The sequence below is a fragment of the Limanda limanda genome, chromosome 9, assembly GCF_963576545.1.
Source record: "Limanda limanda chromosome 9, fLimLim1.1, whole genome shotgun sequence".
Classification (NCBI taxonomy): Eukaryota; Metazoa; Chordata; class Actinopteri; order Pleuronectiformes; family Pleuronectidae; genus Limanda; species Limanda limanda.
The window spans coordinates 21,104,766-21,124,442 of NC_083644.1; the positions used below are offsets into that span (position 1 = coordinate 21,104,766).

At 43.9% G+C, this 19,677-nt stretch overlaps 1 protein-coding gene across 1 annotated transcript; it reads right to left on the reverse strand.

Moving 5' to 3' along the window:
- Positions 1–8,058: 8,058 nt before the first annotated feature.
- zbtb7a (zinc finger and BTB domain containing 7a) lies at positions 8,059–17,509 on the reverse strand. The gene is made up of 4 exons (XM_061078903.1): positions 17,372–17,509; positions 13,798–14,361; positions 12,052–12,938; positions 8,059–9,653 (listed from the first exon to the last, which is right to left on the reverse strand). Exons 1-4 carry the CDS (start codon positions 17,507–17,509, stop codon positions 9,218–9,220), a joined length of 2,025 nt encoding a protein of 674 aa, XP_060934886.1. The 3' UTR covers positions 8,059–9,217.
- Positions 17,510–19,677: the final 2,168 nt, after the last annotated feature.

Here is a 19,677-nt window from a genome sequence, read left to right on the forward strand (position 1 = left end):
CGAAAATGAGGCTAGTGTGCGCGTGTCACTTGTTTCCTTTACATTACAGCCGGGCTCCAACTGCTCATTGTGAGGGCAGCGAGAGACTCATTTACCATGAGGCTTAATTACAATGGCGTGTATGCACATGTGTACAACCGAGCAAGATTATAAACCACACCTTTTGCGCATAAGCATATAGACAAACATGTAAACAGAAACAGTTGCGGCACATGCACACACACATGCACACGCACAGACTGAGGGAATAATACCACTAGAGACACCAGACAACAGCTCCAAGGCATCTCCCAGCCCCTGAAGAGCTGCTGTTCTTCTTATCCAATATGTTTTGACTGCAACAATGATGTCTGAACATGGAAAATAACACCATAGCCCACTGTGTTTTTGAGATACCTTAAAAACATAACAATTAATGACTAATGGGACATCTGGCCAACAGGTTCAGCCAGGCGGAATTAAACATCTCATTCTCTAATATATCACCCTGTGTGGATATGTATTACAATCAATGTTTGAAAGTTGTTTTATTTCAAGAAAAGAACCAAATTTGCATAGAAATAATAAGCATGCTACACTTGTGATGATAACATACATAGAAGTAGTGATACTAGATGGAACACGCAAGACACATACATGTGTCATGCTGCATCGCTGAAAGCACACTGCTCAAGGAGTGGGCTTAAGTCGACTTAACTGCTATTAGTGGAGCATTATAAAATGTGTGTGTGCAGCCAGGGCCCGAGGACTGCAGCAATGTGTGGGCTGTTGGGGTGGGGTTAATGAGCTGTTCCATGACCTCTGTCACCCCACAGGACCGCCTCAGGGAGACAGACGGGGGGAAACAAGAAGACAGGGTGACAACGAGCCAGTGGTTTGCAGTCTGCCGCCGGACTTCTGGGACAGATTTAAAATAGTACTGGTTGCTTAACCTCCACAGATATATGCTAGCACAAAGCTTTAGCCCCTGATTGAGTAAACGTCCTTTAGTACCACACCACAATGTTCTTGATGTGTGTCAGCCCAGTCTGTACTGTACTGTGGTAATGTGATATTTGTATAACGTGGTTTGAATGCAAGTATGGCTGCATGTGTGTCCACAATGGTGCACCAGAGCGAGTGAGTGAGTGAAAAAATGAATGCAAGAAAAAAAGAGACACAGAAGTGATCTGAGGCAGCACTTGATGATCACTGCAAACGATCATAACAGTGATACTACTGCCACCTTCTGGTTGATGTAGAGAACTGACTTGTTCTTACTGGTTGCATTTAGGTTCAGCACATGAACACAAACGGTTGTTGTGAGTCCTTGTCTCTCTGTTGTAAAGTCAATGCTTCTGTGGATGACAACACAACCATATGTCAACATGTAAGGATGTTACATATTTTAGAAAAGGGGACACAATTAACACAACACTTTGCAACCATTGTTTTTAATAGAAAGATTTTATATTCTTTAAACCAGACAACCAGATGCCAGACATTTTTGGATATATTAAAAAAAGAAGAACAGAAAACAAAAATGACACAAAAATGGAATTATATGGTTTAGACTGTGTGGATTTAGTGGTCTCATATACAATTTTTTTCGTCACCAAGAAAGTGCAAATTCTCAAAAAAAAGAGAAACAAAACGAAAATCACCCATATCCCCCCCCCCCCCTGCAGCTATCAACAGATATGGACCGACAGACTGCGATGCTGAAAAAAATAAAACTAACTTTGTGATGAGAAAAGGGATTATTTAAAAAGTAAATCCACACTGAATCACGTCAGAGAGAAAACGGCTGCTGTTGAAAAGCTGGATGATGCTTTACTTTCTGACCAAACTTGTGCCAATTAGTGATTTCACAGCAGGTGTTCTGCTCCTTGTTCGATGCACTGGTTGGGATACAGCGAGAGGGAGGTGGTCAGATGTCCAGCAGAGCAACAGCTTCTGCTCCACGTGACTCTGTGCGCATTTACAGTTGAACTTCCAGATATGAGAACTGGGACGTGTTCCACCATCTTAACATGTACATCAGGAAAAAAAAAACAACCTCTGTAAAGAATTATCATAATCATCACAGTTACAAATCAATCTATTATAAATAGTAGCCTATTTCTGTCTCTCCCAAGTTAAACCATTTACTGAACTATAGATTTATCGAACGTTCATTATGATCAATATTATTCTTTCCACTCTACTGCAACAATCTTGATTTGACATAGATGTTAAGGCCAAAAAACACATTTTCTGTTCTGATTTGCAAAGGTCCATGATGGTCATTTGGCCATTTCATCCATTTCATGTTCATGTAAGTCCCACATGGATACCAGATCCAGCCTTTAACTGCACAGAGAGGGCGTTATTGCAGACAAAGAGATTCTGCAGTGGATACAACACTGCATGTTTAACATTCAGCACAGCTAGCCTTCTCAGAAAGCTTTGCGACTCTTATACAGGTTTCTTTTCAAGAAAAGGAGTCTCCCAAAATGAGCTTGAATGACCTTTAACCCCCCATCCCCCCCCCCCCCCCCCCCCGGACAAGATCTGAGATAGTGAGCAGAGAGCAGGTATGGGGATCTCCCCCCCCACACTACCATTGTGTGACTATGCAACAGCTGCATACGGTGGTCTAACAGAGATGTGTTTGTTTATGTTCAGATGAGGTGGCAGCTCAAACCACCTTCAATCCAGATAGAAAAGGTTCAAGTTTTTTTATTTTTTCCATAATCATATTATTATTATTTTTGCATTTAAATAATCATCCGCACTGAGAAGACAAAACAAACAAACAAACACATAAACAACAGGATCAACAATATAATAACAATAGTGATAACCTTAAAATAAAAGCACACAAAATTCAGGATGGCCTTTTCGCAAAGTGCTTTTTGTTACAATCGCAGAAGCTGAAAAAAAGGCAGTTGGATAGCAGTACGCCGGGGGCCTTGTGAACTGTCTGTCAGTCTCTTAGTAGTGGGATAGTGAGCACAGACAGACGGACTGAAACAGCCGACCGTCGTCTCCAGCTCTCATCCTTTACACCTGCCAAGATCACCAAATACATGATGATCAATAGTATGAAGTAATGGAATGTATCTTAAAAATTGGTTTAAGGTGACTGGTAAACTGAAACAGCAGTCTTCCTCCAGACATTATCCAATCCCCTCCCTCTCCCTCTGATTCCCCTGCTGAGGGTGTGTGATCTTTGATTGAAGGCCGGTCGGCAGCAGAGATGGAGACTCCCGAGTCCACAGAGAGGAAGAGCGATGGGAGAAGAAAGTGAGAGAACATACAACGCTCTGCGTCTGTGCTTTTCCAAACCCAACTCCTTTCAGAATTGTTTTTACCGTCTGACTTTTAAGACTGAATCTCCAGCAGCTTCCTTCCCTCCAACAAACCCTGGCTCTATATATATTTATATATATTTAAATTGAATAGATTATCAATAAGGGACGTGTTCCGCTGTTAACCTTTTTGGGAAGGATTATGTTGAATATTGGTATGAAGAAGAAAGGCAAAGACGGAGAGGGAAACCGATGCATAGCAGTGTATTTTCCACCTGAGAAGAACTTACATAGAGACAAAATAGATCAGCAACATTCTCCTTGTTGCAGTTCTCCAACGTGGTGACCTCCTATTGCAATTCACATCACACTGTGGCCATGCAATTCCTACCAGCTTAGAGGAGCAACGCTGAACCAATAAATAGTCGATCACCTGGGCTTTCTAACCTCATCCCTGAAAACAACATCCAGCCTTCCCCTACCACCCGTATTAAATCCTCCTCCTCCCTGTCGGCTAAACCTCCGAATCCCTCCAGACTGAGAGAGACTCCAAGTGCAAACTCTCCCCACTTGGCTGAGAGCAGCCAACAGACAGCAGCCAGCCTCTGAAGGACCCAGGGCTGTCTGTGTAAGTGCCAGAGCCACGCTGCGCATGGGGCCGTACTGCATATGCTGCACTCAGCTTGGTGTGCACAGAGAGCCTCACGGAAAACACAGAGAAATCAGGTGTTGCGGCAGAATGACGAAGCAAAGCTAACAAGTCCCACTTCTGCCGTCATTGCAGATCGCTGTAACAACAGTCATCCTGTCCAGCTTCAGCTTGGTTATTTACAGTTATCATTGTTATCACATCATTGTTGGTCGTCTTTGTTTTATGGCCTTCTCAGATAGATCCACCAAATGTCTTTGATAGCAACAAAGAAAAAAAAAACATCAAGGTCAAATTGAAATCACCTCTGAGACTGTGTCAGTGACCTTGGTCTGGGGCTGAGGCTGGGGACGCACCAGTTCTGGAGCCACAGATACTGATGGAGATGCAGCTCTGATCTAGTGACTACCACTTTGATATTAATAAATTCAAATTCAAACAACAAAATTATTAATTTCAGAACCAATCCAATCAGATTTTTAAATTTTGGTCTTAGGTGGGGGCAGAAAACAAAGATCAAGGTGAACAGAAAAGGAGAGGGTGCGAGTTTTATCGGCCCCTGCCCAGTTAAGGCACCTGGTGGGAGTGAGCCTCAGCCCCACACTGCACAATACCACTGTGTGGTAAACAAGGAAAACAAAAAAAAATCTTAGTGCTGCTCAGGCAAGGCAACAAAGTCCCAGTCTGCTTCAATTAGAGAACATTAGACTTCAATTCAACCTTTTCAAAAAATGAAATCATCCGTTTTTAGTGATGATGAAATTAACAGTGTTTAACAATAGTTGTAATCATCATTTTATCATTTCACTGAACATAAAACAAACAAAAATCCCATCTCTTAAGTTGAAAACAAGTTGGAATCAATATCTCGCCACACGCTACATCTCAGCCATCAGATCAGGAGCAACTCAAAGGTTTTCAATGTTTTCCAGAGGCTTTGCTACTGTTTAAGTGCCTAAATGTTTTGTTTTTTTTGAATATATTTAAATACAAAGAGCAAATATGATTTCCGGTCTTCCCACCATTTCTAGTTTCCATCAGAATCTCTTTTCAGGAGACTTCAGATTCAACAATAAAACTCTTTTAATCCAACATTAGATTGGTAGCTTTAAAACGTACAATGACTTGAATGCAAGCCATGTTTTCCTTTGGTATTTGTAGTTGTTGGACGTCTGTGTACTTCTTTAATATACTGTACATGATTATTTCTACGGAGGGGGTTGGATGGACTTTTTTACGAGACCAGTGAGTGAGTTCACCACGCAGCTCTGTGCTCATGGAAACTCGCAGGCCTCTCTGAGGTCTCCTGCCCTTCTCCCATAAGCAGGACAAGGACATTTAACATTAGTGCAAACTTTTGCTCTCTCAGCTTAAGCACCATTTCCAGTGCTATCAGGCTTTATATCCATAACCCCACCCATGCACCCATTTTCCCCACCCTCCTGGCACAGCAACAAAAAACCTCTTCCCACCCCCCATACACACACTCACACACTCAAACACATACGCCTACGCAGTTACATGCACAGCCATGTAAAATTGTTAGAAAAAAACTGCTGTAGCACAACACGTTACTTTAAGAAAAAAAACAAGTGTAGACAGAAAAAAACTATACATCCTTAAGCCTCTGATTCTATCGTCCACATACAAAGAGCGAGGGAAAGTGAACTCAAGTAAATGTCTGCATGATTCCACACACATTTCTGCAAATGCATCCAAGAAGAGGGCATCTGTGTGTGGCTTAGTCAGGGGAGGCCCAGTCTGAATAAATTATAGACATACTTTCAATATTTCTAGTCTGTAGAGACTAAGATCGAGGGCAAAAAGCTTTGGTTAATCAACAAACAACGTAAGACATTTGGGGCAAATATGAAGGTCCAACAGAACATGTGTTTAAGATGGCTCACAGGTCTCAACAGGTACAAAAAAATCTGCCACATCAAATGGTTTTAAGGAGTGCATGGCGAGTACCACTATACATGAAGATCACAAAGCAGGTCGATTTACCCAGGTTGCATTGGTCTGCCTGTAGGAGCCAAACTGTGCAATAATAAACCCTGTCTTTGTCATAACAGAGAAGCAAAAATAGAAACTCAAACTGCGAAGACCTCGCCAACCTCTGACAATGACCAACACGAGTAAACGAAGAGTTGTGCAAATGTGCACCGAGGGAGCTGTGAAGTCAACAAGCAACACTGACCAATGAGTTGTTTTACAATATGTTTTTTTTTTTTGCTTGTGTGGTACCGTGGACCTATTATCACTGTGGTTCCTCGGAGAACATGTGTAGTTATGAGAGGAGCTGGTGAACAGATGGGGTAGACACAAAGTTTGTTTATCCAAGCTTGTCCTGAGACCCTCCAGCCTGCCAGCCAGCATTGCATGCTTGTGCACACGCACACGCACAGACACACACGCACACACACAGCGTACACTTTCTTTTTCTTCTCCCTCATCCTTCCATCCCCCTTTCTTAACATTAAGACATAAAAAACACTCACTAGATTTCTTTTTGACAACTAACTTCAAGTGCAATCAGTCACATGGATTAATTTAGTCATTTGTAAAGTCACAACTCTCGACATGTTTGTAGCTACAGAAACAGGTCTGGCTTCTCTTTCTGAGATCTGATTTAGCATAATTAAGGTTTAATTTTGTTTTCATTTTCTTGGCAGCTTGTCATCAAAAACTGAAAAGAACCAGCAAAGGAGCTTGACTTCAACCCCATGGGCAGAAGAAAGGACATATCTCATTTGCAACTGGTTTGTTTCTGAAGTACCCGTTTTGTTGACAAAAGTGCCCTCCTCAGGAACAAAGTGCATTCATGACCTGCCTCTTTCCAATTAAGGTGCAAAAGGGGACTAGTAGTTAAACTACAGCACGACTATTTAAGTTATAGGGGGAGGCTCCAAACCCACATGCGTGATCTCCTCTATATTCAAAGGCTCAGTGTGCTGGCTTTGGAAATAATGTTGTGTTTGGAGAACGAAAACACAGCTAGAGATTTACAAATGGACAAATCCAGATGTAGGGAGTCACTGACAATATCGAACTGATATGTCGGCTCTGGTGTTTTCTCCTTCTCTACAGGATACCTGCACTCAGCAAGTGTGTGTGTGTGTGTGTGTGTGTGTGTGTGTGTGTGTGTGTGTGTGTGTGTGTGTGTGTGTGTGTGTGTGTGTGTGTGTGTGTGTGTGTGTGTGTGTGTGTGTGTGTGTGTGTGTGTGTGTGTGTGTGTGTGTGTGTGTGTGTGTGTGTGTGTGTGTGTGTGTGTGTGTGTGTGTGTGTGTGCGCGAGGCAGAGAAAGTGCATTGGGGCTGGCAGCTCAGGGTGCATGTTTGAACAGGCTGTGGCTGACTCACACAGTGATGATGTGGCCAGAGGGACCCTGGCTGCCACACACACACATGCACACACACACCAGAACATGTAAACACACTCGCACACTAAACTGCCAGTACCAGGCGTCCTACCCACAGCAACACCAGACTCTAATATAATAATATCCCCTCCAGGCTGGTTCGGGGCATTAGAGGACTACAGAGGGAGCGCGAGGGAGAGAAAAGGCCTGATTTGATCCCCTCCTGCCTGGAAACGTGGCTGAGCTGGGGGAGATTATTTTTTGGAATGCAACAGACATTGTGAGATCCCCCTCCCCTTCCCTTGTTCCCCTCCCCCCATCAACCAGCTGCAGCTGCGCTCCTATTTGGCCTCCCAACTTGGACAGGTATTTATTGCTCTCTTCATCATACAGGTTGCCTCACGGTTGTGTGGTCCCTAGGGCAAAAGAATTGGAATAAGCATGATACATAAACCTGCTCTCGCTCCTTCCCCGACACCAGCCCACTTCCTTTAAATATACCCCTCTCTCTCTCGCTCGCTCGGTTGGATATCTTTAGTAAAGCTGTGCAAACATAGAAAAAAAAGGTGCTCATCTATCTCTTCTTCTTTGTATTCTTTGTCACTCTCTCACTTGGGCTCCCTGCCATTTCTTTTAACCTGCGGTTGGTTAAATGCTACCCGCGCCTTGTCACACAAGGACAGATTCCGAAAAACTGCAGTTAAGCACATTCATTCGATCGACCTCCTCATCCTTTGGGCAGGAACTATACATGTCAAGTGATTAGGACAAATGGGTGACTTATGTTTTTTTTGTTTCATCAAACATTCATACAGTTTTTTTTTCCGTTCACCCGCAAGCTTCACTCTTTGAGAAATATGACATCAAGCCTAAGAGGAAAAAAACCCGATTGGTAAGTACACCTCAGCATTAAGAAAGGACCAATGTCATATTTACCACCTGCTGTATATACATGTATACAATTATAAAGTGTCAAGTACCCGAAGCAGTCAACAAAAAGGAACGACCAAAAAAAAAATTAAGACAAAATCAAAAAGGGAAAACAGAAATGCTGAAATTGCAGAATTGTGAGGAACAAGAGGCCATGTAGTCAAGCCAACAGACACATTGACGATGGTAGTGCTTTTAAAACACAATCCCTCCACCCCTCATTTTCCCTAGTCCTGCAATTGACGAGTCCCCATTAACATGGATTCGACTCAAGGTCAATTTGTTTTTCAATAAGACAAACCTTAGATTCTTAAAATGCATTTTATAGAGTAAGTAACACTTCAATCAAACCCTCGTCTGAGTCTTTCTGGAACATTTAGAGAGAGAAAACTGTTGCATCAAACCTGTGGTGAGTTTTCCTTGCATATGCCATATTGTGGCAATGTTGTTTCTATGGTAACTGTACATTTCAGACCTGCAAAAGAATAGAAAAAGAGTTGTTTTCACCGGGAGGATTTGTCCTCGCTTCACCCGTACAGCAGCCAGAAGGTGCTTGACAGACACCTTGCTTAGAGCTTGAAGGCTGTGAGGACAAAACCAATAAAAATCTAAATCAACTGCATAGTTGTTCAGAGTTTCTTCGTATCTATTATACATTTGCCTAAGCCCATATGCCAATGTATAAAACCCCTTATATTATAAAGAAGGAAATGGCCCAGAAAGTGGACGTCATGGGTGTATGATGTGAAGCGTTCTTTGCTCTTTAACAGATACACGGACTCAAGTGCTTGCAAGTCTACTCTTTTCTAAAGTAAAAGGAGAAAGAAATATAAAGATTAGATTTTTGTGACACCCTGATTTGGTTTATAGAGGAATAGTTAGTTGTTAAATTGTTTTTTTTTAAGTCTGTCTTTGCGTCTTTTTTCTCCTCTGTTCACTGGCCTGTCTCACAGGCAGTGCAGAGTGACTATGGTATCCAGCAGTGTCCTTGATGCCCCTGCAGTCTCAGGGCCCAGCCTCCCCAGCCAGCTCCTGCAGCTGAGGACTGTGTGCATGAGCTCCAGCTACCCCCTCCATCTCCGCCGCCGAGGTTGCCTCTGAACGCCGCCGTCCCCTGATGGTACGAGGCGCAGGCCCTGTGTCGGAGCCGGGGCTCAGCAGACCCAACGGGGACTCAAGGTGCCCTGGCTCCCTCATCCGGGGCTTTCGACCTCGACGAGAGGGGATGCCGTTGCAGCCGTCCTTCTTGAGGTGGCGGTGCAGGTGATCGGAGCGCACAAAAGTCTTAAAGCAGCTTGAGCACTGATAGGGGCGCAGGCCTGTGTGTACACGCATGTGGTTCTTCAGGTCGTAGTTGTGAGCAAAGGCGGCTCCACATTGCGTACACAGGTAAGGCTTCTCTCCTGTATGCTTCCTCATATGAACCTTGAGCTTGTCCTGCCTGAGAGGGAGACAAATAAACAAAATCAGAATCTGGATCAGAACACAAGAGTTTTAAACTTTTTAATAAACTAGAGGATTGGCTCACAACAAATTAAAATCATTTAGAACACAAAGCTGGCTTCAAGTTTTCATTTCAGTGTCAGTAATTAACCAGACTTCAAGTCATATCACCTAAAAAAATACATATAGATCACTCAATATAGATTATTAATTCTTACATGTACCTGCAGTCATCTTAATATATTGTGGGTGGTTTTATTTTCTTAATAGGTTTTTGTGATCCAATAGATTTCTGCAAGGGGAAGCCTGACCAATACATTATATAAATATTTTTGAAAGTCTCCATCCTGATGAGCGGTTTAGCTTCATATTAGAAATAATCTCTGTCCATACCAACAGACCATTCACATACACTGAGCAATTGTTGCTGGTGATACCAGGAAGCAGGTTGTCTACTCTACAGTTTGTTACTTAGTTACAAGAAATAATATTAAACAAGAAATAGCAACAATGCAAAGTAAAAGCAGGTTTTTTTTCCTTTATCGATGAGTTGGAACTGTTTCTGACAGTAAGTGTTTTATACTTTGCATAGCAAGTAATTTCCAAACATCTCAGTTTTTTGCATGTATTTACCACAATGCTCCCTGGATATTTCAAAGTAAAAGGTCACAAGCCATGTTTCCAAACTTCTCTGCTTCAGTGAGTAGTGTAGACAGCAGTCGTCAACTTTGCAACAGTGATACGATTTGAAACTATAATAGACAATGAACACTTGACTGTCCTCTACAGCTGAACGTAGCTTGACAAAGCACTGAAATATATAAAGTGGGGTCCAAAGGCTTCCTGCTGCCACTTGAATGAAGTAACTTTTTAGTTGTACTGCCACAAGCCATTGAGTTTTGAATAAGAATTTTGTGTCACTCAAATCAAATTGCTGATATGAAATAATTACCTTCTAAAAATGTATGAGTTCTACAACAATTCCACAAAGAGCAAACAATGACTTGGCTGCTCTTAATCTAACGTCAGTCATCTCATTACTTCCTGAAACAATTTTTACTTTGCCCTGATAGAATGTCCACTAAACTTTATCAGGCTGCCTTGGTCTTTATCTGACTCTTGTCCCTCCCTCCCCCCTTTAGCCCTTACTATCTCTCTAGCTCCCGAGCTCTTAAATTGTCTAACCCTTCTGCATCCAGGGCAGAGGGCTTCCAAATAAATAAGCGTGGATACAACAACTCCGTTTGAACATACAAAGACCCACAAATACACTGTCCATGTAATTGGATTAGCTGTCATACAAGCAAGCAAACAACTAAACCCACTGCACCCTTTAAGGTCCAAACAAACCATGTCCCAAATATAGAAATTAACAAAGAAATTTGTATATGGGTGAAGAGAAACACACACACACAGGCTGGAGCCTTGGAACAAAGTGGCACACTGACAGAGGTGAATTATTTAAAGGACAGGAGTGATTTATTACCATGCGAGGCACACTCTTAACCCTGATCAAACAGGATTAAGATTACAATACCCCCTTCCCACTGCCGGTCGAATTTAGCTTGAAGGCAAATTCAGACTGGTCTTCCCTACCCGTCATGCCAGCTGAGGTTCTGGGTATTACTAGCCCACTGCATTTATTTCCAACACGAGTCTTCTGATTATTTCATTACAAGAATGATTTCAAGGAAAAGACACGTGTACTGAATACGGGGAAACCAAGTGGAAGTCCAGTTCCTTAGACTGGCCACATTTATCTGAGCGGCACATGGCAGCTTTCATTAGAGAGGTAAAGGAGTGAAAGAGAGTGAGAGAGAGAGCGATAGAGAGAGAGAGAGAGAGGAGGGGGTGGTGTAACTACTCTGCCATGGGCAATAATCAACATAACCAGAGATCAAAAGTTCAAATTACTGCATTGGTGCACATAACCGTAGCACCACTAAGGGCTTGTGATCCCCCTCTGTATCAGAGCACGGCACTTTATAGCAACCATCCACTAGATAACTACCATGGCACAGCCTTCTTTTATAGGACCCCTGTGCTGAAATTCCAGGACTTTGCTATGAAGGCTGTCATCATAAAACAGACCTTTATAACCACCTGACCCCCCTCTCAGAGCTGGGATATGCTGCTCGCCATTCGGATGAGCATTTAGCCACAATGTGACATTGTAATAACACCTGGGTAGGACTCATGTCAGTCCACGGTCATGGTAAATATTTAGATTTACAAACTGCATTGCCTCCTTAATACGAAGCTAAGTTGGTTAATGCTAATACTCCTCCTCTTGGCTTTGTGGTGTTTCCCCACTGCTGGGCAGTTTGTCTCTGGTGCCAAGTCCAAGACTATTAGTACATGTGACATCGGGAAGTCACTTCCTTAATTAGGCTTACCTGGTAAAGCGCACTTTGCAGATGGCGCATTCATAGGGTTTCTCTCCCGTGTGCGTTCGGATATGGCGGGGTAGCTTGCCTGCTCCTTGAATGACCTTGGAGCATATGGGGCACTTCTGGAAGGCCTTAGAGCGCATCTTCCTCTCTCCTCCACCTCCTCCACCCCCGCTGCCTCTCTCTCCAACAACCCTCTCTCCTCCTCCTCCTCTGTCTTGGCCAGTACTGCCCCGTGATAACCAGGGTGGCGGCACACCATGTGTCACAGCAGCAGAAGATGGATCCTCATGCTGTGTGCTGTTAAAATAATTCAAGTAAAATTCCATGTCTGGGTCGTCCCCATCTCCCAGGTCCTCCCCAGTTGTTGCGCGCTCCTTTTGCCTCTCGATGGAGTCCATCATCTGCTGCAGGAGGGCGCTGGCTGAACCTCTCTCCCTCGCCATTTCCTCCCTACCACTGTCCTCCACTTCGGTCTCCTGCCCCAGCCTCGAGTCAGGTGGGAGGTAGAGGTGCCCATTCTGGGATGGTGGGTAGTAAGCCGACCCCAGGCTCGCTCCATTCCCCTGCACTGCCTCCCCGTCCTCATCTTCCTCGTCATCGTCATCCTCTTCTTCTAGCTCCTGCGTTGGGGCCTGGGCCAATGCGAGTGCCAGGGGGGAGAAGTACTCACCAGGGCCACCAGGAGCCCCGTTGCTAGGGCCATTGCCGTGGTTAAAGTGCAGGTGTGTAGGCAGGTCCCTGAGCTCCGGCGTGCTGCAGCTGCTGCTCCAGTGCGCCCCTCTCTGGAAGTACTCCAGGTACTCCCGGGCCTGAACCCGGTTCCCCTGCTCCTTGCCCCCTCTGCCCTTTCCCTCCTTATTTTCATCCTCATCTCGTTGCTCATTGCCCGCCTAGTGAGAGACGATGGGAAACAAAGAAAGTGAGCGAGAGAAAAATGTAAGTTCATATAATTGTGTGCAAGGAAAAGAGATAAAAGTACAATAGCAAAGCACAAGTAAAAAGTAAAACACAAAACAGGAAATACCTATATTTACAAATGTAATGACTGTCAGCATGAAAAGATCGCATGTACATGCACAGGCTAAGTATGCTTGTGGGTACATGCATTTGCAGTCAGAAAATAAAAGCTAATTGGCTAAGCAATTTAACAACTTTTACAAAGTGTTTTGGGCTTTTTTAATCAAAGTAAACTTGTGCTAAATGTTACATTCGAAAATTGGAAATATGTGTCCACAAACTGCAATGTTACAAGTTTGGATTACGTAAAGCAGTAAGTATTCAGACACAACATACCGCAGCTATACTTGATCATGTACAAGTGGAGCTGCTGTATGCTGTGTCTCTAGTCTGTGAAAGCACATGCTGTCCTTCCACACAAACTATTAGCTCAGAATGAGTAAGTGTTGTACTAACCACAGGTCTGTGGGCGTGTGTTTGGCATAGTGAGGGAGACTGACAAAGGCTGTGATGCAAGTTTGACTTCGCTGACTATGATGAGTAATGAGGGGATTTATTGATGACCAGATAACCCATTCTATAAGTGGCTAAATCATGAAAACAATTTTGAATAGATTATTACAGGTCTACAATATATGAATTGTGCTGGTTTCCTATATGGTCTGTGTTTTTATATTCAACACTTGCTTTTTGAGTCACCAACCCACAAAAGGCAGAGCAGTTAAACTGTCCTTTCAAAATTTGACTTCAAATTCACCACATGTCACTTCTAGTTCAATAGTGATCTTGTACCGGCGGGGAGAGCACTTTGGTGTCCAGCAGGTGAGTGCAGACGTCCTGGACAGGTGAGATCTCCAGGAGGCGAGCAGCGGCAAGGATGTCCGCCACGCTGCTGTGGCTGACTGTCAATGTGGCTGTGTAGGCAAAGTCCAGCAACGCTCCCAGAGCCTCCGCTGGCACAAAGTCGATGTTGTAGATGTTTTGTTGGTCGGCAGCGGCGCCTGAAGTGAAGAGCTTGTGGAAGTACGGGCTGCAGGAGGCCAGGACGGAGCGGTGTGCAGGGAACTCCTGATCCTGAGTGACCAGGAGCACGTCGCACAGCAGGCCGGTGAGCCGCTGCTTGTTCAGGCTGCCCAGGATGTCGGCGCTGTGCTCGGGGAAAGGGATCCCCACGGGGCCTTCCTCCGCCTCCCCCGGCCCTCCTCGCCCTCCTCCGCCCCCGGCGCTTGCTGTCCCCCTGAGCTGCCTTCCGCCCCTCCCACCAGCTCCTGACGACATCTTCCACCAGCCTGCCGCCGAGCCGCCTAGCACAGCCCCCACCCGTGTATCCGTCCTGCCGTCTGTGCGTCTGCCTGTCTGAGGTGGGAAAGAGTTTGGATAGAGGGATTGGATGCCAGAGAAAGAGAAAGGAAAACTGTTTTAGAATCACATCATGACATTATGTGGATACTATGGGTGGGAATTGGCAAAAATGTGACGATTCAATAGTATTGCAATATTTGGGCTACGATTCAATTGTATTGCGATTCTGCGATATATTGCGATACTGCAAGTATTGCGATTAGATTCTGCGATATATTGCGATTCATGTCCCCCATATTATTCAAAGGCATTACTTCTACACATTAACTTAAGTGCAAAAACTAAGAAAGGGTAGTGCAAAAACTTTGTCCTTGAACCTTCAGGACACAGGACCTTTGTAATTATTTTCTGAATAGGAGACCTCTCACATGAATGCTGAGCTTCCAGCACATAACTTACAATTATTTAAATACAATACAGTAACATAAAGCAGACATAATAGAGTAACATAAACCTGAGAATAATCATATAAATAAGAGTAACCTAGAGCTTCAATCAAATTGAGAAAAATAAACAAATGTGTACTACTAGAGTCCAGTCCAGTTGGCTGCAAGGTCATGACACAAAATGTTAAATTCATTTGGGAATATTGGCATTTTTGTTCAGAAAAAGGAGTTGGTCAACATGCTCATATGTTAAAGTGCTCCTCTGGGCTGCTACTATATCTCCCGCAGTGGAGAACATCCTTTCCGCATACACACTAGGTATCTTTTAAACTCTCAAACTCTCCTCGTCATGCTTTGCCAGCCAGGGGCTGTTACATATATAATTGTAAAAAAAAAATTAAAAAATTGCAATACTTTGTGCTACAGTATCGATAGTATCGCGGGCGCAAAATACCGTGATACTGAACAGAATCGATTTTTTCCCCCACCACTAGTGGATATGGGTCTTTTCAAAGCAGACATTTTGACAGGTGCTCAGGATGACATTAACAATGCTCTATTCAAAAGTGACAGTTATTAACGTCATTATTTACCCCAGTGCTTTTCCAACTGTCACATGTCAAAATGTCTGCAGCAGAGAGACAGAGGAACATTGATTCATTTATTCCCCAAAGTGACAAATCTACACCAAAATGCATTCATTTGCAGATAGGAGTGAAAAAAGATTAGCCAACATGTCATCTGGACCTCAAACTCAGAGAAAAAGTATGGCTGTTTGTGTCTTGTGTGGAGAAATGTTCGACTTGTTGGACTGGAAACATTGTACAGCAAACAGAAGACAGAGTCTTGGCCCGGATATCCACTGTCCACAACAGAAGCCCCAAAATATTGTCCGTTTCCCCCTGAAGGCAACGTCATCAGACGAAAACAAATCTTCTCCAATTCTTGAAAATTAAAAATGTAAGAATAAGAAGAGCTTAGTTCCTCACAGTTCACAGCATACAGGGAGTCTGCAATGTAAACATAAGTACACTCTACGACAAAGTTGGGTCATATAAGGTTATGTAGCAATTAGCACGGGTTTGGCAATTAGCATGTTTATAGACTATGTGACATCTGTCAGTCTGCAACCACACTGGAGACGGCATGAATACGTTAACATAAACACTATAGACCTCTCACACAGCAGCCATTGTGACAGGAAATAGGAGGTAAACACAGGTGTTCCTAATGACATTAAGGGGGTTCTGTTCTATTTACGTACAGAGCGTTAATGTGCTTACAATGGTGACACAATTCAATTACAATTCACATTTGTGTGTTTACAAGTCCTAAAGTAAACTGCACTGACTTGTACAGTCTCTGCATTAAACCCGAGATGATACTTTATACATTAATATCTTAGCAATATCGTAGCTTCTGTGATAATGTGTTTTTATATCTATGCCACCAATATCAACATTACTCACTGTGATGTGTTTTTATACACACAAAAAATATATAATTAAGTCAACACAATGAATGCTTGACATTTACCGCATATGTTGAATGATGGATAAATCTGTTTTGAAAGCAGTAGCTCACGTAACGAGCCAAAATATTAAACCATCCCAAACCGACAATATAAACATTTCACTCCCTTTTGCTGGACCCAAAAGCCGAGTGAGTATCAATCTGCTTACAATTGATTTAAAGCAAATCTACTGGCAAAACAGGCTGTACAACATCGAAAGTGTGCAATCATTTAGTTTCTAATGGCAAGGAAGAAAGTGTGGAATATGGCCAGGCTTGCTACCGGCTGCAGTAGAGCGTGTGAATTACTTAATGAAGATGGTGATGTTTATGTGTGTATGTGCAGGTGGCTGGGTGCATGTTTCCTTACATGCCTACTTCTATAGGTGTGTGTGCATGCACCCGTGCAAGGAAGCAAGTGAGAGGTCGTGGAGGACAGATAGGCAGAGGGCAGTGGGGATCAGAGTGCATGCTGGGAGCTGGGCTGTGCAGCTTGTGCACTCTGTTAGTGGAGAGGCAGGGAGGGACGAGAGGGAGGTGGAGGAAAAGGGGGGAGGGAGCGAGCGAGGGAGGGGGGCTGCCAGAGCAGACCCTGTGGAAAAACTCCATGGGAGGAGGAAGAGGACACGCAACAAGCTGCGAGGGAACAGTATTAAAAAGGGAGGTTGTCAATCCGGTCTGAGCTGGTTACCCCACCCTGTACTGTGTGCCAAGTTTCAGGAAAGGCTGTCCCCTGCCTCACGTGTGGGGGGGAGATTAAAATCATCGACTGAAGCCTGCGCAGTCGGGGGGGAGTTTGGCCATCCTCGATTTCTCTATTAACACACTCACACACAGGCAAATACCGTGGCATCACAGAGACATCAAGAATGCGCGAAGTTCACATACACGCAAACTCAACACATATAGGCCATCCCCCCCCCCCTCCCCTCCCCTTCTCCATCTGCCAGGAATGCCCAGCGGGGGGTGAGGTTAAGGGTGGAGTTAGGCATGGTGGTGATTGAGGATGCGTTCAGTTTGCTGCCCTACATGAGCGGGTCATACAAATGACATTCCTTCAGACCAGCCCTCCTGGTATGTTTGTGCACTACACCAGGCAATCTAACCTGCTCAACCTGGCTGCCTGTCTTCTTCCACACCGGCTCACCTGCGTTCACCTCTCCTTTTCTCTCCACTGTTATGTTATGTTCTCCCTTGTTCAAAGCAACGCCTATAAGTCTCCACACCTTGAGATCTGGCAACATTTGTGACGGGTAAAGACCTCTGAGAGGCAGCCCATGATCACCTAAATGGATCCATAATTATTCTTAATTTAGGCAAAGCTTCAAAATGGCAACAGGATCATTCAACTAAAAGTTTGAACATTCAAATAAAGCAGGTAATATCTAAAAACTACTTTTTTGTTTGACTAAGGGTAAAAAAAAAAAAAAAAAAGTCTTGCTTCTAACTGTACATCTCCCTGAATTAAATTCTATTTCGATGGGAAGCTGACCACTAAGTCACTGCAAACACTCCCAATGTCTTTCATAGAGCTCAGATGAAAAAGGAGAGTCAGACATGGCATGAGCTAATTTTATTATCCAGCTCCTCATCTGAATATGCTGAGAGAGGGGAGGGCAAAGACAAAGAGGTGCGACACAGGGGGGGGGAGAGAACTGAGTGCATTGGAGATGGCAGAAAGAGCGAGAGAAAGGGCAACTGCACGGCTGTCGGTCACGTCCTTCACAGGTGGAAACAGATCTCTGAGCCCATCCAGACCCGAGCCAACCTCCTCTCCACACACACACACACACACACACACACACAGCACCAGACCGGGCATTGTTGCAAGCTTGTGTATTGCGTTATCCCTAGGACATACACAGATGACCCTGGGTCACGGCTTTGTGAGGTAAAGACGCTGAGCAGAGAGGAGATAAAACACACACACACACACACACACACACACACACACACACACACACACACACACACACACACACACACACACACACACACACACACACACACACACACACACACACACACACACACACACACACACACACACACACACACACACACACACTTGATTCAGTGCCAACAAAGCATGGAGGGACTGCTCTGTATGCAGGAGTCACCTGTCCCCAAATAACCCACAAAGAGCACTAAGAAAGAGGAAACAGTGCCACCAACCTGATCCTGACACCTCCTCATGGCTTGAAACATTCCTTATCACTAATTCATGCCTATGGGTGACAAGGCCCGCAGCCCGGCACAAGGCAGCGCAGTAACTGTCTGTTCCCCTGCACGCGCTCCACTTCCAGGGAAGGGCCTTCTCTCAATGACCGGTCCTGGAGCACCCACGCCTGCTTTGCAAGTCAAACAGCCGCTCTAACGCAGGATCCACCCATCCCATCCTCGCCCCGATCACCTCCATATCTTCCGTAACGTCCCTCTAGCGCTTCCACTATATCGACAATCAGCAAGGATAGATATCAAAATTACGTTTCAGGGACGAAACAACCAACGACCGTCTGCCTTTCCGCTGTTTTTTCAGTTGACTGTGCTGTGGTGCATGTGTTCTTAATATCTATGCCAAGTTGGTCACACCCAGTTTGCCTGTCATTCACAGACAAACACGTTGACACCAGGCAGTGGTTGCAACTAGTAAAAGCAGTTTTATTTTGCCCAATGTGTATCATCTACGGAAAGCCTGCAGAATTTCCACTCTCAAAGTAGCTGTCTTTGGCTGACACATACCAGTCATTCCTAAATACAAAGGAACAAACTGTTAACCCTGTGCAACCTCAGATGTTTCTTAGATAGATGAGAAAATGAATGTTTACTTTTACTTTTTAAAAGCTGTGGCAACAATTTCAGGTTTCACAAAACTCAAGGAAAGCATCAAGTCCAGAAAATGGAGAAATTATTAAAATCAGTAATTCCAGTGGATACTGCACTGTGCTTTTCGGTTCAACTCGACTGAATTTGAAGACAAATCATCCCCTTCGTTCTCCTTTTTATTCCAAACTTTCAGTTACTAGTCTTTTGCAAAGAGTCATTGAATCATAAAATCTGCAATTCAAATACAATTCAAAGCTACTGAGTAATCCAACTTTAAAAGGAGAAATAGAACACACACAACAGAATAACAGATCCCTTGAACAATAAATGTAAATAGAGCACAGATGAGCCACCTTTTAGCACTGAAATACAGAGCAGGTTATTATCTTATTGCTTTTACAAGAGTTCAATTCTATTGTACGTTACTTCTAATTATACACACTACTTCATATATTTCAACCACAACTGTTACTATTAAAGTAAGGCCAGGACTATAAACAACTGTAAAGTATTTATATGAGACGGCAGGTTGAAGGATTTGGTTGGCTCTTTGCTCTTGTCTGCACTTCCCTGCCTCTTTTTTTTA

What these genes read in the sequence shown, in the direction of transcription:
- zbtb7a (XM_061078903.1), bottom strand. Translation starts at nt 17,509, where the DNA reads ATGTTGCCAGATCTCAAGGTGTGGAGACTTATAGGCGTTGCTTTGAAC. An exon ending in CAGGCAGCCAGGTTGAGCAG is followed by an intron (nt 14,362 to 17,371) that starts GTTAGATTGCCT and finishes TTCCCACCTCAG; the next exon opens with ACAGGCAGACGCACAGACGG. An exon ending in TGCAAAGTGCGCTTTACCAG is followed by an intron (nt 9,654 to 12,051) that starts GTAAGCCTAATT and finishes TCTCCCTCTCAG; the next exon opens with GCAGGACAAGCTCAAGGTTC.